Source organism: Acyrthosiphon pisum, chromosome A2, assembly GCF_005508785.2.
Source record: "Acyrthosiphon pisum isolate AL4f chromosome A2, pea_aphid_22Mar2018_4r6ur, whole genome shotgun sequence".
Classification (NCBI taxonomy): Eukaryota; Metazoa; Arthropoda; class Insecta; order Hemiptera; family Aphididae; genus Acyrthosiphon; species Acyrthosiphon pisum.
In genome coordinates, this window is record NC_042495.1 from 94,281,787 (window position 1) to 94,307,175 (window position 25,389).

The 25,389-nt window shown below is 31.5% G+C and overlaps 2 protein-coding genes across 4 annotated transcripts in view; one reads left to right on the top strand and one right to left on the bottom strand.

Moving 5' to 3' along the window:
* Positions 1 to 25,389, top strand: part of LOC100164730 (Y+L amino acid transporter 2) — a 43,448-nt gene that overhangs the window by 1,861 nt on the left and 16,198 nt on the right. The window contains exons 2-4 of one of the 3 annotated variants that reach the window (XM_008184710.3): positions 1,722 to 2,046; positions 4,132 to 4,378; positions 10,124 to 10,249. In XM_008184710.3, coding sequence (XP_008182932.1) covers positions 1,816 to 2,046; positions 4,132 to 4,378; positions 10,124 to 10,249 — 604 coding nt within the window. In that variant the 5' untranslated portion in view covers positions 1,722 to 1,815. Of the gene's footprint in view, positions 1 to 783; positions 2,047 to 4,131; positions 4,379 to 10,123; positions 10,250 to 25,389 lie in introns of those variants that run through there. The other 2 variants (XM_001945463.5, XM_016804251.2) reach the window with 2 other exon arrangements.
* Positions 11,565 to 19,500, bottom strand: LOC107883701. Its single transcript, XM_016804250.2, has 2 exons — positions 18,406 to 19,500; positions 11,565 to 14,948 (listed from the first exon to the last, which is right to left on the bottom strand). The coding sequence occupies exons 1-2, from the start codon at positions 18,657 to 18,659 to the stop codon at positions 12,497 to 12,499; spliced, it is 2,706 nt and encodes a 901-aa protein (XP_016659739.1). The 5' UTR covers positions 18,660 to 19,500; the 3' UTR covers positions 11,565 to 12,496.

The window sequence follows — 25,389 nt, forward strand, 5'->3', positions numbered from 1 at the left end:
TTAAGTAAAGTTGTATATAACGGATATTATACATATTTACTTTTTCTCGTGAGTGTATACTGTATTCCGTTAGTCGTTAAACGGTAGTGTTGCGCAATATGCAAATATAAAAATTAACGACTAGTCTAGAACTGAGAGTTAAAGATGAGATAAAAAGTATATACGAATAGTAAAGTTCATAAATTTGAATATATAATTTATTTATAAATGATTATTGATTAAAGTATTCTTATTAAAACCATATAATCTTTTCTACATCAATAATTATATTTGGAACTAACGCATATTGTAATAGACACTTTGTACGTTGTCTTTGATTAGTGTTTATTTTTCTTAATTCTCCAAACCTTTTATATTGTACAAGCTTCAATGAGTAAGATCAAATTGCACTTATTTTAGTCGAATTTCACTTGATATTAAAAAAAGTACCTAATGGTTAAAATGCATTTGCGTAAAACGCAGATTAATGGTCGAATGGCACTCGGGTTCAAATAAGATGTTTTAACGAAAAATCTTATACAAATATACAATTAGTGTAAATATTAAACCTAATTCATTGCACTTTTCACAAATTTTTTTATGCATGTTTTTATATGTGTCTACAGCTTTTTTTGTAATATTATGTTATAACTCACTTTCTTATTATTTTTACAAAAAAATAATTTCTTCAAAATATAATATTTAATATACATATATATCTACGCCATACATCATATAAAATTAAAAAGTATAAAAAAATATTAATTAGTAATTAGTATGACAATGATTACAATTAAGCAGAAAGAGAAGTTAGTGTTTTCAAAATGTTTAAATTAAGTTAGTTTATTTTTGAAACATTTTTATTTAAAACCCTTTTTTGAACCCGAGTGCAATTTGGCCATTACCTGTTTTTTCTGACTGCAGTTCGACAGTTACATTTTTTTTAAACCCAAGTGTAATTTGACTATTTCATTTAGGTAACAAGTGAAATCCGACTGTCCCGACTTCAATTAGGTACCCAGAATAAAATATTTTTGAAGAAAAAACTGCAGAGTATTTCTCTAACACTTTTAAGAAAATTAATTAAGATATTGGAATTGTTTTAAAAAGTTTACTTAATTTGTTTATGTAGCGTTGGTATAATAGCCCATGTATAAGAATGCGCGCGTCATGGGTAAAAACCTACTAAATCAATCAAATTTCATCTAAGGTTGACATTTTATACGAAATTTCGATGTAATGTTCAAACAAAAACCTAGTGAATCGTGTAGTCTGGCATATTTTTTAAGGTCCTGGTAACATTTTTACTTGTGCCTTACAATAACAACGACGTAAAAAAAACCTTAGGTAGGTACTCCATTTCTTGTTGAAGTGCAAAAAAAAATTATATCATTAAACAATATATTAACAACCATACGACTTGTTATTCGTGGCAAATATATAACTAGGTAGGCAATATTGTACTGTACGTCTGTACACTATATTAATGTTGTAATTTATATTTATAACTGTATTACCAGCTATACCTAATTGAACATACATAATATTACAGAGACACAGAGTACATATTATTATAAATAATATAAGTATTAATATTTAATATATCTCAACGACGTACAATCACCTGTTCAAATTTGTACTCATATCCACGTCTTCTGGAGACGAATACGAGAGAATTTGCTTATTGAAATAATTATCAGCGTATACATTATGACGAGTACCTCGTCGCTATTATTAGACAGTTTGCGTTTCAGATCCAAAACCCGTGGGTATATAGAGCCGCGTGCAGTCGTCGACCGCAACAACTGCGTTAAGAAAGAATAATCAAGCGAAAAAATGGGCGTGAAGCGGAAGGAAGACGGATCGGCGGTGGAAGCGGATGTGGCCCCTGCCGAAGACGATGGAATTGAACTGAAACCCAAAATGAGCCTTTTGAATGGCGTCACCGTCATCGTGGGCAGCATCATCGGGTCCGGTATATTCATATCGCCGACGGGAGTGTTGGAAAATACCGGATCGGTGAACGCTTCGCTGGTCGTCTGGGTTTTGTCCGGAGTATTTTCTATGGTACCTACTTGCATATTATAATTATTATGATCATTATTATTATTTTGGATGATTTTGAATTCCCTCCGTTCCAAAATATGCGCAGGAAAACCACAAAATAAATAAAAATGAAACAAACTATTAATTAAAATATTATATTAATAGGTATATGATAGCTTGCCTTTGCACGAAAAGATTTTCGTACAGTAACGAAAAACGCACGTCTGGAATAAGAAAATCACTATTAAGACGAATGAAATATTACACTTCATTGTATGATATATATATTAACACTCTCCGAAGTCCGAGTTGTGTTCAGCACATTAAATTAATAAAATATAGTTTAATGCATTGTTATTATAATGTGTATATTGTATATAATAAATATATATTGTCGTCAGTCGTTACAATAGGGACAATTATTAATTCAGATCTATGGTTTAGTCGTTACATTGGTAGTTGGTACAAGCGTCCTCGTGCCGAATATGTAAGTAGTATTAATAAAATGCTATAATATTCCTATCAAATAATTGGCGAATATACAATAGCTTTTTATTATTATTATTATATTTATCTCTATTATTTAGAATCTATAATAACATATTAATACGTATTTACTCAACACTTTTTTTTTGCACCAGTAACTCCGCTACATACATATATTATAGGAAAACAGATATATTATTGTAAAGTTATAGAGTCGAATAGAGTTGTACAAAAAATAAAAATAGAAATACCGCTGAAGCCATGCAGCCTATGCAGCAAAGTATAATTTTTTAAAAAATTTAGCAGATGATGTCGGGTGATATGAAATAAAAAGGAGTAACTAACCAATTTATATACCTAATAAAATAAAATAATAGTTTATTATTATTTATCATTCAAATGTAGGTACATCAAAATACAATGTCAGCTTAGGTTATAGACTCAACTTCTAAAATATAAGAATTACCGGGTTTTTCTATATAGATATAAAACGTTCGTACGAATAAAAGAAGAAGAAGCATAAACGTCGATACCTAAGTACCTAACTGTGCGATAAAAAATATAATATTTTAGAGCGTGTCGATTCTACAATATTAAAGCAGTTTTTATGGTCGAATTTTGATCAATGGACGATATTAGTTTAGACACATACCTACAAATAGTTAGTCAAAATTCTAAAATCGAAATACACGAAAGTACGTGTAAGTTTTTTTACATACATATAATATTATAATATAATAATTTACACTTACCCAAATGGTGTACAAATCCACACCTGTGACAAGACTACCTACGTCGGAAATACTTGACATAATGACGTGCATTAAGAGGATACATCGTGTTACTCGTAGGGACACACTGTTATCCGTAAATATCTAACGAGCAATATTGTAAACGTCCACTACGCAATAGTGTAATATTGTGGAGTTTGTGGTCGATATAAGAGTTTAAACATCTGTTGCCAAACTTGAAGCGGAGAATACTATATTTTACGGTAGACAATGACATCCATTACATCCTTTCTATAAAATATGAGTATATTGTCCAACGATGAAGTTAAAAATTTACAAAAATAATAAGTTTGAGGAAATGTGTGTATACCGTTGATTCGTAATTGACATTATCTCTAAAACATTATCCTCTCGAAATCAACAGGTGTTTGAACTCTACAGATATTGACCCTGTATATAGACGCACCATGTACAATTTTGATTACGCTTATTGGAATTATTTCGCTATGTCACCCGTTAGATAGACTACGATGAGGCCACTTTACTGCAGTACGGACGTGATTATACACTGAGACAGTACCTACTTACGGTATTAATGTTTATAGTCCTCTTGACAGCATTATGCCGAGTTGCGTTCAAAATTTATCGATTTAATCCTTTCAGTTCACTAAAACCTAATGGATGAATCGCGGGCTACCAATTGTCACGTTTATGGGACCTTTTGAGCTCACAGATTCATTAAAATATAACGGTTTGTCGTATCATCGTTTATGCGACCACAGACACTATATTTTAACCGCACAATTAAACACGTCACACGCCTTATTATACTTTATGAGGTCGTTGTCGTGGTCGCAGACTTTACCCGCTATACATTATTATTCCTCAGGTCGGCGCCTACTGTTACGCGGAATTAGGATGTATGATATCCAAATCCGGAGCTGACTACGCGTACATCATGGAGACGTTTGGCCCGTTTATAGCTTTCATGCGACTGTGGGTGGAGTGCATGATCGTTCGACCGTGTTCACAAGCCATAGTCGCCCTCACGTTTAGCCTGTACGTGCTGAAGCCCATGTACACCGACTGCGATCCGCCCGAAGAGTCGACACGACTGCTGGCCGCTTGTTGCATAGGTAATTATCGCAGCTCGCAATATAGTATATAATATCTACGTATATACGCGGATTATTTTGTATAGGTATAAGGTAATAGATAGGGTAATATCGGCATCGATCTTATAATATATAATATAAAACTACCTAATTATGAATATTATGGGAACAGTTAGAAAAAACTATACGACTGCGACTGTCCAAATATAAACAATACAACTATTATCATATGATATGGAAGGTACTACTGAACTACGTGTACAATTGTTAAACATGTCAGCTAGTTAATCAGAGAATACTACTTATGAGTATTGTGTGGATGACATCAATTTCGCACTATTGTAGAATAAGATTAAAGTCCAAAGTTCATAATTATTCATTTTCTCTACTCCTTTCCTCCTTTTTTGTAAATCGAGTTAGGTATTTTTTTTAGTTTTAATTTTACGGGCATTAGTTGCTATTGTCTTCAAATATGAAATCGTATACTTTCTTATAAACTGAGTATTATTGTGTATTTGTGTGGATTATTTTCCAACTGTTTTCAATAATTTCAAAAATTTTGTTTTGAGGATAATTTTAAGTCAATTTAAAAAAAAAATATCATGTGATTATTTTTTATCTGCGGTGAATTTATTGTATAATGTGATTTTAATAGTGAATTGTAATCGGTTTTTTTTTTGCGAATATTTATCATTACTTTTAAATTTTATAATTTGCTCTCTTATTTCTAACAAATCTATTCACAGAATTGGCTCGATGGACTGACGTTATAAAATAACAGAGGAAATATACAAACCTATTGATAATGATGGGAAATTATAAGACACCAAGGTTAACCATAAAAATAAATAATGCATTTATGCGTGTACGAGATTGGATCAGTGATGCACACATTTATATAGTATTCATCAACCTTAAAATCAGTAAAAACAAAATAATAATTGAAATCAGACTGTAATAATATTGCAATAACTAATAATAGGTACATAGGTATTATACCTTTGGTATGCTACGGAAAAAAGCCGTAACTAGAATTACGGCATTTTTGCCAAGTAACCTATTCTAAATAATTAAGTACGTACTTAGTATGAATATCAAAACAAGCATATCTTGGTGAATTAAAAATTTTAAATAAAATTGAATAGTTCCATTGCATTCATTGAGTATATTTCCATAAGAAAATATGTATTTTACTTTGAAAAATATTATATTTATGAAAATAGAACTACCAAAAACTACTAAACATAAAAATTCATTTTTCTCGAAATGGCAGGAAGGAAACTTACGGCATTCTTCCTTAGGACGGCAGTATAATATTATAATAAAAAAATGTCTATATTGGTTTCCTACAAGTCAGAGGGCTTCCACAATGGTGGGTGTCCTTCTTCATGTGATATCATGTTGTTATTAATCTTATATTATCAAAATTACTTATTATATGTAAAATATTACAGTTTGTAAAAAAAAAATTTAAAAAAAAATATTTGTTGTTGCCGAGCCTATTGTGTACATTGTAGATTGTATTTGTTATGCTGTTTTCAAATCTGGACTCTAATTTCTTTTGCCGGATGCACTTTTTTAACCGTTTTTAAACCTCAAAAAGTAAAATAATTGTATAGCTATATGTTTTACTTTCACGTTTTTTTTAGTTGTTTCGCTGAAACAGCTAAAATACGTGGTGGTAGAATTCACACTGACCGTATTTGAAATCTACTTTAGGTACATTAGCCATACATTTGCCTAAAAACAGATTTTTTTTTAAACTTTAAACGTCCCTGAACAACAACTTAAATCTGCAGATAAATAAATAAAAACCATATAGTCACGTTAGAAACCTGCTGCTGTTGGATGGAATATATTTGTTTAAATAGGTTGATCTATATGTCACTTCCAAAAAAAACGTGTACCTATGCATAATCCGGTACTACTTCCTAGCATATGATTAATCATTGTTTAAATTAGTTTAATTTATAAATCATTTTAAATACAGAACACATCATTTTCGATACAAAACTTGTAAAAATGTCCTACATTTGTAAATTTTGCATGTAGAATGACATACATTGGCATCATACACCTGTTTGTATGATATATTAAAATGTATAATGTACTATGTACATATTGCAACGTTTTCGAGAAATTTATAGTTTTACTCCTAATTTTTACAGTAATATATTAGCAAAAGCAGACACTAATTGATATTTTTACTGGATTAGTTCTCGTGAAATTTCATTGCCGGTAAATAACTGGTAATGTTTCAATGCGCCGATTAATGAGCTCAGTAAAGCTGTAATGTTTCATATTTCAAGAGTTTATTATTTTTAAATCTGCACTTAAACCTGAATAGTACATAATTTATTTAAGAATATTCCATTCCGGAAGTGCGTAAGAACCGCGTGTGTGGTTTTCTCCAATGCGAAAATCCACGTGGACATAACTACCGTTCCACCAGGAGCTCGGGAAAAATCAATGAAACTTTCGCCCACAGCCTCCCACCAGATGTTATGCGCATATCTAATGGTACACCTTCACTATAACCTCATAACAACGATGAGTTTTAAAGTCAAGTTTTGATTAATTTTTCATTAAAAATATTATTCATTTTGCGTCTTAAATATAATAACATATTATAATATTATATACTTATGACTAAAGAATAAGGAAAGTATGATGCGTTGAACATGATAAATATTATATAATTATTAGGCATATATTATTATTATTAAATTTAAAAAAATCATTAAACGAAATATTATATATTATTAATAACAACAGAATATTATATAGGCCGAGTAATATATTCACTCTTTATAAATTCATATTTATGATCCTTTAAATAGTCAGAAAGGAAACACCTTGTTAACTGCAATATTCATGAATAATTCGTGGTGAAGAAGATATAACCTAAACAATAATAAATAGGTACATATTATGCGACAATAGTGTGAATACGATTTTTTATGTCGCGATAACAATAAAAAAATTATTTCATAGAGAGATCGAAATCACATTATATTTTTGTACGTGTAAAATATATTTAAATTGTACATATTTCTGTGCTCACACGTGGAGGAATATTTGATGATACTCATACACTCCTCAAGCAAATGAAATGATAATTTAAAATTTCGTTAAAGGCATACATTAAGATGGATAACCTACACCGCATCTTAATAGTACATAACGCATAACAATTTAGTTGTTTTTTATAGGTATTAATAGTTTATTTTAAGGCCATAACTTTTGTTTTGTTAAAATTACATATTATTATTATTTTTATTCATATAACTAACTACTATAAAGTTTAAACAATTAATGCAGTTTATTAATTCGTTTTTGCCATGCTATTCATATCACTTTTACATTGGTACGAGGATTTCGATTAGGTTTTAACAAAATTCGAATAACACTCTGTATAATAAAATTAAATATGAATAACTTTAGAGCATTCAATAATCATTAAATAAATATATTTTAGTAATTATATTTAATAATTATAATTTTATATACGAGATAATATCTATGAAAATGTTGAAAGGTACCCATTATATTAAATTCTAAAGAATATACGGGCCAAAACAAAATATGTATTGAACCTAAATTTGATATATTTTTTAAATCAATAACAAAGTAACAGAATTAAATTGGTTTCATAAATGTTAAATGTATTTATCGTAGACAGGTACTTACTAGCTATATTGTGTAATGTGTAATCATGACATAGATCTGAAGACTGAAGTATATAGTCTACCTCTATATTAAACCTACAGAATGTATGAAGTATATGTCAATAGAACAATTTTATTATACACACTACACAATGCTATATGGACCTTTTGAGGCAATCTCTTATTTGAAAAAAAAATTTTAACATATATACCTACATAATAAATAAGCAAATTATGTCAACTTTGAACTTAAAAAGCGTATAAAAAAATATTGCCTATGCATTTTTAATATTTTTAAGCTGATATTGTATGTGTGAGGAGCCTTGTAGTATATTTTCAAGCATTTTGACCCAACGAATAACATTTTATTGATATTTATGGAAAAAAACTAAAAAAATTGAAAATTGAAAATGTCCGCAAAAAAATCGAAACGAGTCAAAATATTATAAAAATGTTATGATGTACTTATAGAAAATAATAATATGTATATTCATTGAAAATGTAGTATATCTACGGTAATTTTTTTTTAGAGTTATACCAAAAACTCATGCCTATTTTGTGTAAAAATTCCTGTATTTCCCGTATTTTTTATTGGCTTTTCCCGACGCTTTTGAAAACTACTGGAAATTTTAAATTTTGACCTCCCAATGCTCCAACTAGATTCACTTTACTATCAAAAAAGATTCTGAAGTTGTAAATATAATGATTTTCACTGGCCCAAAACATGAAAACAGACACAAAAAAGAACACATTAATGATGTAAAACCAATACATAATTTCATCACTCCGCTCAGAATCTAAAATACGTAGGTAGTTAAAATTGTAAAAATTGTAAAAATCTCATTATAATATATAATAAAATCTCGTCCATTTTTAATTATATTTTAAGTTTAAACTAATTTTAGGTAGATACCTATAAAATATTTTTTATTTTATGTGTATTAATGTTGTTTATTGTAGTGATCATAAATTAAATGTTCTTTTTCTTTTATTCGTATATAGTACTCGCATTTATGGTGAGTTAGATTTTCCTTTTTCGTGATAATTTAATACAAATGACATAGATAAAGGTATCATATATTTATTACAAAGAGACTAAACGCTGTAAGAACGTGCGAAAACATTTGAAATAAAAGTAGCTTTTAAAGGACAGTCGTATTTCATTATTTCAATTAGATAGAGTAATGCATAAAGGGAATTATCTCGTAGACCAAATAAAGTTTTTTCTTGAAATCAATAAGACCGTTATTTGTATTGTGTAAATGTGTACCGTAGTTTAATTTTGATATAGCAGATGAAAAATCCAGAAACTGAATATAAAACAAAATCACAGACGTTATTGATTAATGTTTATAACAGAAGTTTTCAAACTATTGATTTTACAATATTATTTCGTGTTTAAAGAAATCATTTTTTAGGACATTTATTGTGCATTGATATTTGATATGTGTCATGGACGTCATACTATTGGCATATAACATTTTTTATATTTCTTAGATAGGTAGTATTATGATGGTGATCATGATTGCATTTAATTGAGCATGAACACAACTTTGACGGTTCCAAATATTTCACTCAGAACACAAGATTTCCTCATATATAATATAGTATATTATTATCAGAATTGTACACTATTGTCCTCTATATGTCTATCACCAACATGAAATTGTATAATAGATGATTTTCAAATATTAACTTCCAGTGATTTATAATTGCTAATAATTGTTTAACATTAAACTAAAACTTAATATGAACTTAATACTTATACCTTTTTTATACGAAAACACCGTAAAAATGTTTCAAATTGGTTTTCGTTATTTAAAAATTTAATTAAAAATAACTGCACAGTACATTCTATTATTATAGTGAACAAATATACGTATATTATTATGTACCTGCTAAAAAAAAACTATTTGCATGGTGTATTCAATAATGCTATCTTTGGATAGGTTAAGCTGTATGTGTAATTATTGGAATACAATTTCTAATGCTAAGAAAATACAAATATCAGACTACAACAGTATACGATACAATGACACCTGTCAAAAATACTCACCCGTGTCTAAATTCTTGTTTTTCCATTTTTTTGTTTTTTTAGTGTTATTGACGTTTATCAACTGCTGGGACGTTAAGTGGGCAACACGCGTGCAAGACATTTTCACGTATGCCAAGTTGTTGGCTCTCATGGTCATTATTACCACGGGAGTTTACCAGTTATACGCAGGTAAACGCTCTAATTTCTTTCATAAACCATATTATTATATGTTTCCTCGTGATAACTCGTGTATTTAAAATGCAGAAATACGCGCTACGATAATATTACGAGTTGCGTCGAAAACAATTATTGTCAGCAAAAAGAATATCAATTCGTCATTGGACTAGATAAAATGACGAATGGTTATGAATAAATGTAAACATTTTGGGTATAGACCAGCGCGTTTCTCAGCCGTTGGTCCACCAACACGATCATAGATTATTTTTTGCATTGTCAATTATTTCTGAAAGTAAAATATATTACTATTCAGTAAAGGTGCTTTATAAAAAAATAAACATCCTCAGTTTAATCGCATTTTGGTAATCCTAGGTCGCTGGAAATGTATACGGAAAACTATGTAGGTAGCTACCTAATATATAAACCGTTCAAAAATTGCACTGGGAGGAACTACATATGTATTTTCTTTTTCTATTTAGCTGACAAATCATATTATAATAACTGCTCTGTAAGACTAAAGTACCCCTACGAAAATATTATTCATTCATTTTTTTTTTTAGATCACAAACGAGTTTAACGATAAGCTTTATATCATTATTCCGCCCGATTTAATGGTACGCATGCCTATTGACATTTTCCTAATTACGAAATGCGATTGCGCAAACTGTAATCAATTTCGCTTAGATTTAAAATCGTTTTCAACTGATCTAGTCCTCATATTGACCTTTAATCTGTATTCCACATTACAAGTGGGGTCAGTAATCGTATTATATAGTCTTCCGTGATTCTCAGTCCGTCGTCATTTTACCTATGCGTATATCTTACTAATACACCTCCGTATTCGGATATATTATAAGGGTCTAATGAAAAAAATGAAAAAAAAAACATCTACCTAATTTATAAAAATGCACGTATGTACTATATCAATGGTATATATTATACGATTTTAAAATATAAGCACTCTATGTCTCGATGGCACTCAAATAGATTAGGTACGTTTAAAGGTTTACACTAATCAACTGTTTACTATAATAGTCTAAAATAGTATAAATGTATTAGATAATAATTTTTAATGTATATAAATTAAACATTTTACGGTCGATCATAACAACATGAGATACACTACATGATGTACCTATAGGTACAATACCTATGTGATTTTCCAAATCATTAACTTTCCATAGTAAATCAATGCATTATTATAATCGTTACTCTATATGTTGATAGTTTAAAGTAATTATTTGAATTTTCCAGTTACTCTCGAATTTTTTCCAGTATATCGAAAATCAAATCATAAATCAGAGTCACAATAGCAAATGCAATGTCGGAGGTTTCAACAATATAATATTCTATAGTTTTATTTTTCTATAATCTATTCACAATATTGAGCTTAAGGGCAGTCGAAATGATGCGCTTTTAGTATAAGTACCGCGAAATATTCTGAAACAATTATAAGGGACAATTTAAGCTTTTAAAATTTTGATACGTCTACATTATACATATAAATTAAATTATTTATTTAATATTATAATATTAAGTTACATATTTTATAATTTCATCAAGAAAATCATTGCATAACATATAAACGATAAGATTATAACCTACAATCTGTATTATATAAACAGAGTAATTAAAATCAATACATTCATCATGTTTGTACATTATATATATATATATATATACTCTGTGTACAAATTAATCTTAAACCACGTTCGGTAAATTATAAAAATAATAATCGTTTCACAGAACATATTTAAATGTCACCACGGTGTATAAAAACTTTTTATTATCATCAAATATTAAAAATATTTTATTTTACATGGCACCCTAAATTTATTAGCGATAACAGATTTAAATATTATTCACAAAAAGTGTTTTTTTTCTTTTTAAACACATCGAGCTGTATCTAATTATACAGACAGAAATTCGCTCTTATAAGATGAAACAACCGATCAATATTATATTGTAAATAATAATATTTATATAAAAAATATTTCAATTATTTTTTAGTACAGTGCTGGGAGTGGTTATGCATACATTGTCTTAAAACAGTAATAATAATGATAATAATTACCTACACATAAAGAGTGCATAATGGCAAAGTATGGGTTGGTTTTTTAAATACCTATTGCATCCCATGGGTTTTAACGATGGTTGTAAGTAAATCATGGTTTATACGAAAACACATTTAAATAGTTATATGCGCAAGCAGGACAACTATATCGCCTGCTGTTATATATAAATAGTTAGACATTCGTGTTAATCTATGTCGAACGTGGAAGGGTGTAAAAGCATTTTCCTCGACAAGTTCTCGTTGGATTCGTGCAGACGGCCGGGCAAACGAAGCTGATCGGAGTTCTGATTCTTTTTGAATTTCGCAAAAATCGAAGTGTCCGTTTTACCAAAGTACCTCGATTTGTCGATTCCGCCGTAGTTGTTGTTACTGCTGCCACCGAACGATTTGAAATCGTTATCGTCCTGCTTTGACTTGTCGAAATCGATAACGACCGGTTGGAAATATTCCAAGACCGATTCTTCATTGGACGGACGTCCACCCTTTGGCCGGATGTCGAACAGATCGTCGGCTGACTGTGATGGCCCGTGTTTCGCGGTATACCGGAACGGTTTCAGAGACGTTTTCAAACGACTCCTGTCGTCGTTGTCGTGGCTGAAATCTCTCGAAAAGTACGAGACCGGCCGACCCGAGAACCCTGGACTGGGTCGTCTATCCGCGCCGAAGCTCTCCGGGAATCTAGACGAGAGTCGACCGATCGTTACGGATTCCGGCTGTTTGTCTTCGAACAAGTCCCGCGAAAAATCGGGACTTAGCGGATGGTCGTCGCCCAGAGCTGATTTCAAGCCGAACTGCTCAAAGTCCAGCGGTGGTTCCGCGTATTCAGTCCGGAACGAAGACAACAACGGTGCCGGCGATGGCGATACCGACGATTCGGATTTGTGTCCGGTGTAACGGAACCGGGACTGGCGTTCTTCCGGATGTCGGACGTTGGATGAGAAACTGGAAACGGAAAAAGGAGTCTGCACGCTGAACGACACCCCTCGATCCGAGTTCTCCACCTTGCTTGTAACGGCGTGATAACCTCTCCCCCGTATGTCCGGTCTGTCCCTGGACGGTTGGTTTCCGTATTCGTCCGCAAAGCCCGAGTTTCCGTCTCCGCCACCACCTCCTACGTCGTGTTTTATCAGCGAGTACCGTCCTTGCTTGTTGGCAGCCGATTTCGACTCGTCCCAAGCGTTGATATCGCGACCAAAGTCCACTTTGAACTTGTCGCTCTCGTCCCTGAATGTTGTCGCGTCGTTCTTTTTCACCTGTCCGCGATCCGCTTCGACGGGTGGCGGCCGTGCGACTGGAAGGTCGCTGTTCATGTTACGCACCCGTAGCACGTAACCCACACCGTTCGCAGACCCGGGACCGTGTGCATGGCCAAGATCGTTCGCAGGACCAGGACTGTTTGCAGGACCGTTGATCATCGACTGTTCGGTGATGTCGTGTGACTTGATTATCTGAACATCGGTGGCGTGTCCGATACGCGGCGTGAAGTACGCGTTCCGAGAGGACTGCGCTGAGTTCGAATCCGTTGGCTTCCGGATCGCAGTACGATTATCGTTAGCGTCGATGTTGGTTACCGTAGAGGTACCGTTGGTTGTCCACGGCGGTAGATGAAGACCATCGTCGTCGTCGTTGTCCGCGTCACGTTTGTGCCGGTGTCCATTTATCGTACACTGACACGACCTGTGTTTCGTATTGCCCTGAGACAGGCTGCTACTATCCCTGTTCGTACCATCGCCTTGCAGTTCCGTTTCCGAAAACGACGCGATTTGAATGGACGGCTCGATGGTGATGTGCGACACGTACTCGGCGGAAGGCGGTGACGGCTGTGACGACGGTGACGGAGAATCATTGATTTGGGCCGAGTGATCGTCGTGCGAGTAATGATAAACGTCGTTGTGATCGTAGTGGTCGTCATCGTTATTGATTTCGTGCGGTTCTTCTTCCATCGAATGCTTCGGATATTCGGACTTGTAGTCCGGAGACTTGTAATCGACGTGCTTGTAATCGGTATGCTTGTAATCGATGTACTTGAAACTATCGGGTGGATACCCGGCGTGATTATAATTATTGTCGTCGGGCTTGTTATTATTACTGTTGTAATCGACGGGCTTATGATCAGCGTGACTATTGTAATCTGAGGGCTTATGATTGGCGTGACTATTGTAATCGTCTGGCTTGGTATCATGGTCGACCACAGACTTAAAATTGACGGCGGGTTTGCTGTACTCCGAAGTCGGTTTGAAGTTGGCGTGAGCCTTTGGATTTTTGTATTTATAGTTATTATTAGTAATATAACGGTATGGCTTCGACGGTTTAGACGGTTTCGACCTGTAATAGTACTTTGGCCGTGTCTTAGAGTCGGGCCAATAGTAATCGGAATAATTTTTCGTCTTAACGGGCGGCGGGAGTGGGTGCAATGCCCACGGCATTGATTTGTCCACCTCGAGCTTAATAGTTTTGGACGTTGGCAAAGGAGGTGGAAGCGGGTGTAATGTCCACGGAAGATCGTTTTTCAACAATGTCAACGACGAGTCTTCTGTAGCTATTGAAATTTTTTTCGGATATTTTAATCTTAATTTTGGTTCAGCTATTTGACGAGCACGCAGTTTTGATAACTTTAATGTTTGCACTGGAACGTACCTGTAGAAAAAAATCAAACGCGTCAATCTACCGTATCAAAATAAAAATAAAAATGTCACGAAAAAGACTTTTAAAAAAAATAAAATGAATATAGTTTCATAAACGATTGTTCTACAATTTAAATTGGACAAAGGTATTTTCTCTTGGGTGGCGATTTTGAATTATGATTATAAACAATAGTCTTGTACGTGACATCAAGTAACATACATTTAAATAGAAATTCACGTGAATCGCTGAACATTGTAGTATAGTTTTCTAGACACATTAAATTAACGATAATGAATCGAATTTTTGATTAAATATATTCATAGAAGTTCAATAAAAAAAAAGTCATCTAACACATTTTTATCATTCAAAAATCAATGGACTAATGCACATTTCACCCATAACAATAATATCTGGAAAGCGCAAACAACCTATTACACACATTTAACATAAATCTTCTAGAACCATTTATTATAGTAAAAATAATAATTATTTTTCAAAGAACATAAATTGTTAAAAATTAAAAAAAAAAAAATAGTCTAGGGATTTGAATATTTGAATACAATGTGATCTAATAAACTTATAACGTTTAAATTGATTTAGTCTGATATTATAAATTATTTTATTCTCATATTAATATATTATATATCTCAAGAAGATTAGAGCTACTAGCTCATCATGGTACATATAACCTAATGGAGGCACTATAACTCTCAACTAAAATTATTTAGTTGCCCGACGAAATTGATCAATTATTTAAACAACAATATTATACTTTTCTCCTTAGTAAAAAAAATAATAAATAATAAATAGTAAATATAATAAAAAATTATCTATGACGAATGAAAATACTCAATACACGGGCCATCGCCCGTCTTCACTTATATTATTTTATAGTTATTAGCAGAATAACGAGCGCTTTTACAATAATATAATCAAAGAAAATATTTTTTGACTACATGGGTGTAATTTTTTTTGTCTATAATCCAATCAAAAAATAAATAAAAAATATTATTACTATGACATTTTCCCCAATCAAATATGAATATCATTAAATACCTACAGTCGAAAAATGTTTTTTTGTTACTCAGCATACTTCTACTTAATACATTATCATGTACTTAATTCGTTAAAATATATAAATTGTATTACTTTCGTATTAAAAAAACTCTAGAAAACAGTGATAGAAGAAATAATCAAAAATATGGACATAGTACCTATACATATTACATAATATATTATTACTATTCTGCTGAGTACTTTTATAAGGATATTTACCGATTTTCGACTTATTGAAAAATAATATAATTTCAAATCTTAAATTAATGATACGCAGGTAATAGATATTTGACATCGATAATTTACAACGCATAATTTTATAAACAAATTTCATAACCCAATATATAATACATACGATTTCCACTTTGTATGTATAAAAACACTTCCTACCTACTATCTAGTACCTACGTTATGTAAGAAAAATTAGTTATTTCGAAATATCGATGTTAAATATTATTATAATATCCGTAATCGATGTTACCAATTTATCATTTTTTATTTTTATTTTTATTATTCAAATGTATTTGAAGTGATAAATGCATATTAAATTATTTAAAATTGTTTAATCTGAAAGTGAAACAGTCGTCCATCAATATAGTATACTATAATATACAAAATATATGAATAATAATACTATCCGAAATGGATTGAATACAATGTACGATTAAAGTGTTGTGATGAATCAATATTGTGTCAATAAAAGAAAATAGAAATCCAATAGGCAATAATAAATATTTTTCAAAAACAGATAATATGTATATCATAAGAAATATAACTATAAGACGTGGCCAAATGGTATGGCAACGTTATTATAATAATAAATTATATTATATAGGAAGATCTATAATGTTTTTATGATCAGTTTGCTTTTTATGATCGCGGACTGCTAATAATTAACATTATGTAAGTACAAGTCATACACATAATGAACATTGCAGTGTTTGAAAAACTTACTCTTACCCAAAATGTACGGCCAGCTAAATGTCTAATGCATTCTATTTGCAATCTCACTTTGAATCTTGGTACCTAAATAATCGAATGTTTGTGACCGACCATTCTTAGCAAATTACAACTTATAGGTTAAGAGTTGGTATATGATCTTTACTCTTGGGATAGGAAGTAACTATCATCAATTTTAAATACCTACTATTCTGTGTGAGAGGGTATTTTCATGAAATTAAATTAGCACCAGTGGATCAAAAATTAGAAACTAAAGTACCAAGTTTTACGGAGCGGAAAGTTCTGAGATGAAATTGGTTAACGCCTGGAAATTGCAGCTGTAAAACTTTTAAAACGACCTGTATACATATTGTGTATAGTGTATAGTATACACTATTTTTGTGTTTATCGTATACACTGTATACGATATACACAAAAATAGTTTGTCGATGGACTTTTTCCTCTTTGAATTTTATCTTCCTAAGTCCTAACTAATATTAGTAATGGCAGTATATTGTGTTTTTCAATGAATCAATGATAAAATAAAATATATAATACCAATACAAACAGATCATACTTAATACTTACCTATACGGTTATATAGTTAGATAAATTACATATTAAAACGACAGCTGTCTAATTTATTAATATTGTATTTTTCTATGGTTTAATCTCGCGGAACGTAAAATCGAACATTATTATAAATGCTGTAATGTACGTTTTGACATGTATTAAAATTGAAATATGAGAATAAAAGTGAAACTATTAATATAAATATACTAATTCGTGCGTGTACTAGGACGGGTAGAACACTTTTAAATGTGTATTTACTTGTAAATACTTTATTTTTTTTATTTTTACAATACATTTTACAATCTGTTACTAGCTAGAACAATAAGTAAATTTTGTAGATGAGTTTATGGCTTGAAGAGACAGATTAAAGAAGCCTTCCAATAAAGGCGCTTTGTCGAATACTAAATACATATTTTGAACAGCTAATTTTTCCTTAACCCATCTTAAAAATCTATTATTATTAGGTACCTAGTTATTTAATAGTTACCCAGGTACCTATTAAAAAGAAATAAAAAAATAAAATAAAAATGTAAGTTTTTATTCTTGCTTAGGTAATCAAAATTTGTTTAATTTTAATTTTTCTCTTGATCACTTATTAAAGGGGAACTAAAAAATAATTAATTAAAAATGTATAAAATAACCATTTTGAAATGCAACAATAATTTTAGTGACAAAATAATATATTCAAAATAAAATCATATTTTTAATTTATTAGTTTTTTTATATTTATACAAAACCCAATAATCGACTAATCGAGTAAAAAAGTGTATTTAAATAACTTATATGAAATTAACTTAATAACTTTTAACAAATAGACTTAACCTATACCGAACACGAGTAAAAATCGTATGACCATGTGGGTAATATGGCAATAATAATAATAATAATAATATCGGCTTACTTGTAAACTTTGCTGGGTGCCGACAAATGAGTTATTCGGGCGATTACGGTGGATGGCAAAGGCATCGGATCCACGTGAAAGTACATGGCGTTCATGAGGCCTTCCATGAGATCCGATACCGTCCTCTTGTTTCGGGCATGCCGGACGTCCGCGGCGGCCTGATGACTTAAAGTCAACGAAAATAAAAACAACAGACCGGCCGCCGCCGCGGACACACGACTACAACACATGGTCGGCGCAGCGGTGTTGGCCATTATTCATTTGGACGCGACAGGCAAGATTTCATAGACGAAAAAGCGAAAACCGGAAAACCGAATACGTATGGAAGAAACACTCCTTCGAGACGGTAGAACTGCAGTCGACGCGACGACGACGATATAGTGACAATGATAATAATTATTAAACGACGTCCCTATTCGGACGGACGGCACTCGGAGACTGCAACATGTCGACGGTGGTGGTGGTGCGACTGTATACCTACAGATCCAAACTGAACCCAACCCGCTACGAGCAGTGGCGACTGAAGATTTCCCGCGACGTTCGGAGATCGACCTCCACCGGTGGTGGACGGAGAGGGAACGCTTTTCTTATGCAGAGAGTGAAAATCTCCCGCCTGACGCGTGTGTGCGTGTGCGAGCGCGCTGCAGACGGAAGGTAAAGGAAAAATTCCGACGTACCTATGCGTTTTCGAGCTAGATGAAAACACGGATTCGTCTGAGGGTAAAATAATAATTACTTCCGTCGTGTGACGGAACCGATATAACGATACGTGTCCCGCCGATTATGACGATTACCCGCAGCGAAGGCCAAAATAATAATACACGCCATTGTAACTATATAATATATGATAATTGATAGGTATAGAGTGGTGTGTATTTAGGATTTGAGAGCATGCTCTGCAGACGGTCAAGATTTTGATGAATTCCCTCTAAATAACACAAAAAGTATCAAATGTTTGTACATTATAATATTAATATTATGATATTAGCAACTACTGTTTTATCGTGCGATTGAAAAAATACTGATTATTATATATTGTTACTAATTGTATAGTTTAAATAAAAAAAACTGTGGTAAGTTATATTATAAATTATAATGTTTTGGACGAATAATTCAAATAAAACAATTAACATAAAAATAAATAATTGTGTTGTTAAAAACCACATATTATAGTTGTATCGAACGACTTTACAATTTTTACATAAAAATCTGAATATTTTTCATACAACATTTTGCAGCCCCGTAGAATTTTCAAAAAAATTTCCACCTCAGGCCCATCAGTGAGTGTTGCGCAAATTGGACATTGCATGTGTCACCCGTTATTGTGCAGTATAAATGTATAATATATTATTACAAAATATTTTTAATCTTTGGATGAGTTTTATCGGTAAACATCGACCTATACATATTATCAAATAAACGGTTATTGTGTTAGGTTTAGGTTAGGTACCCATATTTGTATAGATAGTATTGTTGTTTATTGCTTTTTTTTTATCACCTCTTTACACGGATATAAACAGAATGTACAATAATGGGTACAATACATTTATCGTTAGAAAAAAAATCCGTGCGCGTAAAAAATTATAATCGAAGAGTTCGTAGTACATACGAATATTACCTAATAACGTTATTCGGTCATAATATTATATTATTCAAACGTCTATCATTCATCGCGCGTAACTATATTATAGGTACTACATATTATATAGATAGGCTTCGTGTTGACATACTAAATATCGGTATTTAACTAAGAGAAAAAAAAGTGAAACTATAACTATATCAATTACGTTTAAAACATATTATATTATACGTAGGTACATTATTTCATAATGTCTTGAAAATATTGCACTGTCATTCTCACGAGAAATACATTATTATATTTACACTATGGATACAAATTGTATAGATATAGTAGACACATATATTTATGTATAAATATTTATTCAATAAAGGAACATTTTATGCATGGATTAAAAAAGTTATTAAAATAATCAGTGAAGTGAACCGAAATAAGCGATGGGAATGGTGGCGTGCGGGGCTTCTATAAATTCTAATCCAGCAAATTCCTACATTTCGCGTTTTCATATACTCCAGTACAGTGCTACTACGAGTATTTTAGTGTGTAATAATTTATTTCAGTTTTTGTTTGTGATTATCATTATAATATTATGGTAGATACCCGTGTTTTGAAATTATGGATATCTTAAGCGAATAAGACGTTTTGGTCCATTGGCTTTAGGTGTTTGAATGTTAAAATTTTAGAAAACAAAATATATTTTTATAAAAAAAGATCATTTAAAGATATTTTATGAACAAAATTATTTGTTTGATACGTCTTATAATAAGAGCTAAAAATTTGAAAAATCTAATAATAAAAATCTAATAATATAAATGGTGGAAGGTGGGTGGAAAATTACTGCGAAAAGAATTGGAGAGATGAAACCTCCTCCCTAATATCACTAAAAATAATGGTAAAAATAAGAAAAATGTTAAAATAAATAAATACGTATATGGGATAATTTTTGAGAAACTGTTGTAAGAATTTTATTAGAAATGTTAAGTAAAATTATTTTTTAAAAACAATATCACAATATACATTAGATATATGAAATAAAAAATTATATATTGGTTTTGAATAATTTAACTATATTTATGATAACTTATGCTTTTATGTATTAATGTTACAATAGGTATACCTATTAACTGTAAGCTGTTATATAATTAAGTATGTAGCTATAATACTTATTGCTAGTTTTACTCTATCTCAATAAAATATATTATATATTATAAATGTAACTGCAACATAATAATTTTAAATATTATTATTATTTATTGATTAAGTAAACGTTTATCAAAATGAGTCTCAACTTAAATTGTCATTGGAACGTGCAAAACAGAAATTATAATATTTCATTTCATCTTTATACCAACCAGCAACTTTATTGGTTGTACGTACGTACTATAAGAGAGAGATTTAAGGAATAAGGATTTCCGTGTTAAGAAATCGGTTTTTCGGAATACCTATTTGTACCTGCAGTAAGTTATCAATGTCACACAATCGGACGAAATCGATAAATATAATCATTTTGTATTGTACCTAGGTAGGTACCTCAACATTATCAATAGACTGGTGTGTTTCTTGTTATAGATTTCACTGCACCTGAACCATTGAACTTATTGTAAAATAATTGTTTTTCATGAAAAAAGTGTTTGATCTTCGACCAGAAAAATATCAAATTATATTCGCACCTACTAACTTTCTAATCTTGAATAATAAAATAACACTAAGAACGGATATTTGATATTTTTATTTCACTTCTAACGATATCTATTGACGAAAAATTAATAACAATTAAAATAAATAAAGTAATATATCGCTGTGTTTACTCAAAACATTTAATTTTTAATTTCTAACAAAAATATAAAGCACTGTTGTGTTAAAAAAAATAATAAAAAGTAGATTTTAGATCTTCATAAAATATAATTGTAGAGAAAAATTATTTTAGATATATTTTTAGCTACCTACCTATCAGCAATCTTTCATCAAACCATATACGCATTAGCTAAGATAGGTACACATAATATAGGTACCCATATTATAATATATACCTATCTGAATTTTCTGTACTTTTTTCATCCCTATTACATTTTCACGATGTGTATATAAATATTTCATGATTATTAATAGGCATATCTAAATAACGTCTTATTAGATAACTTATTAGATTATGCACATATATATGACAGCTTTACTATGATATAAGTGGTAACGAACAAACGTAAATTAGTTGAATTTAAAGAAAACTAAACGTAATAGTTTTTTTTTTTTTTTTTACATCAATTATATAGGTACTTATATACTAATAACAAGGCACAAAGTAGCTCAACGATTATATATATTGTGTACGTAATTAGGTGTTATTCGAATTAAAATAAACTCGGAACATTTATCCTAATGGCTAATACTGCTAATACAACACCCGTTCGGAATTTAGACTTCACGCTTTGGTTTTCTAATCCTTATATTATTAGTTATTGTGTAATTTATAGGGCGTTGATTTTTTTTCATTCGCATATTATATACAACTGCAGCTTTGTGACCACAGACTGACCGTTTCAAAACAAATTACCCGTCGTGAGCGCCTTATCGGAATAATTCGAATCGTCGTTTTCGGCGATCAATCGTCAACGCGATAATGACGATGATGATGATGATGATGATAATAATAATAAAAAATGCCACGCGTCTCGTAAAGTGTAATAAGAATATAGTATAACATATATGTCAAAACAACCGGACGAGAATTTCCATTTCGACGAGGTGTGTTTGAAAACTTTTCATATAAAAACCATCCCATATGTATAGTACGGTTATACATAATACAATATAATAATAATATATCCGACAAAAAATATATATATAATATCATCTCGTCCGGAATTCTACGCGTGTACAATAATAATCCGTCCGGCGTCACATGCAGTCATGATATATATATATATATTTTATTGTTGTCGTGTAGATCATCGGGGGTCCCCGATCGTATTAGCAGCAATATTATATAGACGACGAGGATGCCAACCGTTCACAACGTCGTCGTTTACAACACATGATGTACAATCAAACTGTCAATTATTATTATTCATTTATACCTATCGTCACATATCGTGTGCGGCGCGACACGTGAGATCACATTCGCTTAGTACATCGGCATGTTTCTCCCGGCCGGTACTTAATCGCACGTCGAGAGCGAAATCCATTGTTGGACCGTCGGAAAACGCGTTCGAAGTCTCAGATTTCTATTCCGGGAGATTTCTTCGCGGGTACACTGTAGTCGAAACGGACGTCAGTCACAATATTATATTATATTGTAGGTACATGCGTATAATATTATAATCGCATAATACTATAATATAGTGATGACAATGACAATGACGAAGATAATGATGATGATAATGATAACGATGTCGATGTTGATGATTCAGTAAACCATACGTGTATAATATTACGATTAATATTTATATGCGATCAGGATACCGAATAATATAAATTATCGATGATCAAATATATTTTGATTTTGTACTTGGCTTCTAAGCAAAATATTTTTCTGACGACTTCGATAGCATATACGTAGGTAGGGGAGAAGTACACCAATATTTGGCCAGGACAACTTGGCTCGTTTAAAATTTAAACACTCATTAAAGTTATTACCTGCTGATAACTGAAATCATGTGTATGAAACACCCTTGACCAGAAACCTAAAAAATCACCCTGTATACACTCGCGACCACTGACCAGTTGTCGAGTGTAACTGTCGTCTGTCACGTCATCACCATTTGATTAACTACTCGCAAACAGCATCCATCATATAAGTATACTTCTATACTTATATACTTCTAACTTATCCTATATTTCTCGTTTTATTTGGTTCGCTCGGGATGTCAGCGTGATAGGTGAATTTCTTTTCTCTCTTCCCCTCACCATCAAATGATCAATCGGTTTTGATTTTGATTTTTTTTCTGGCAAACAAGACCCCCCGATAAGATTTGGCGTGTTTTTCTGTCGCTTGGTATAATAATATAATACAATAGTCGTGTACTCGTGTTATACTGCCACAGTGCCGCATCAGATGAAAACGAAAACCTATCACGACGTTTATAATATAATTATTATTGTTGTGTACGGGCAGGTATACATATTGGAAAGCCGCCGAACCGATTGTTACATATATAATATGTATATATATATATTTATACCTATATCCGATTGACGAATAAAAAATGTAAAATGTAATAGAATGACGACAATAAGTTTGCCACATGTCAAAATGCGCGTGAAACGCAGGCCACGAACTCTCAATTATGTGTAAAGACGGAATAGTGCCTCCGATAAAATATAATGTAGGTATACGTACTTCGAATTATTTATAGGTATACAATATAAAATTGTAGAGACGCGCATGACCGGAACAAAATCAAGTAGGTACGCATTACGAGTTAGTAAAATTATGTTTGTGTACGAAAACTACTGCGCTGCACTTGTGTTCGAATAAAAAAAGCAATTTAATATTATACCTAGATAAATAGGTAATTACGGCAAATATGATTATGAATTAATATAATCAAATGGAAGATATTCATAAATTATCAAAAAGATTGTCACCGCGATACTGCGATAGGAGACCGGACTATGAAGAATATTCATAAGGACTGTTAGTCATCGTCGCTAAAACATAATTATTATAGGTACCTATAATACATAATAACCAGAGATTGAAACCGCGCAGAAAAGAACAGATTCAGAAACGAGACACTATCAAAAATCAAAATATTGTAACCCGGTCCTAACCGGAACTCTTTTTTTTAAATATTTTAGGACCAGAAACTCGAGACTCGAGAGTACTATAATGGAGTTTTTCCATGTTAGTTTTAATATTAATCATATATGTATATAGGTAATATTGGCAGGATCTGGTAAATATTTTTTATATTTAATATTATAAACCACTGCATTTTATTTTCAACAAATCACTGAATCTGGGCTATTTTCTGGATTCTTGGAAAAAATCGTTTGTGTCCCCAATTCATAAGGCAGGAGACAGACATAATATTGCTAATTACAGGCCAATTTCCAAATTGTCCATTATTCCCAAAATATTTGAAGCTATAATAACTAAAAAACTTTCCATAATTGTCTCTCCTCTTATTTGTAAAAACCAACATGGTTTCAGACCTAAAATGTCAATCTCCACTAACATCCTACTTTACCAATCCAAAATACTTAAAGCCTTAAATAATCGTGTTCAGTTAGATTCAATCTATACTGACTTCCAGAAAGCTTTCGATAAGGTTCAACTTCACCTACTTCTTAAAAAAATATCTACATTTGGTATTCATGGACACTTTTTAAATTGGTTATGGTCCTATTTAAACTGTCGAACTCAAGCCGTTAAAGTATCACATAGTGTCTCTCCCTACTTCTCA

Excerpts from the sequence above, each read along its gene's own strand:
- LOC107883701 (XM_016804250.2), bottom strand. The coding sequence starts at position 18,659 with ATGGCCAACACCGCTGCGCCGACCATGTGTTGTAGTCGTGTGTCCGCG. Across the intron at positions 14,949-18,405 it reads GCACCCAGCAAAGTTTACAA|GTACGTTCCAGTGCAAACAT; the intron begins GTAAGCCGATAT and ends TTTTTTCTACAG.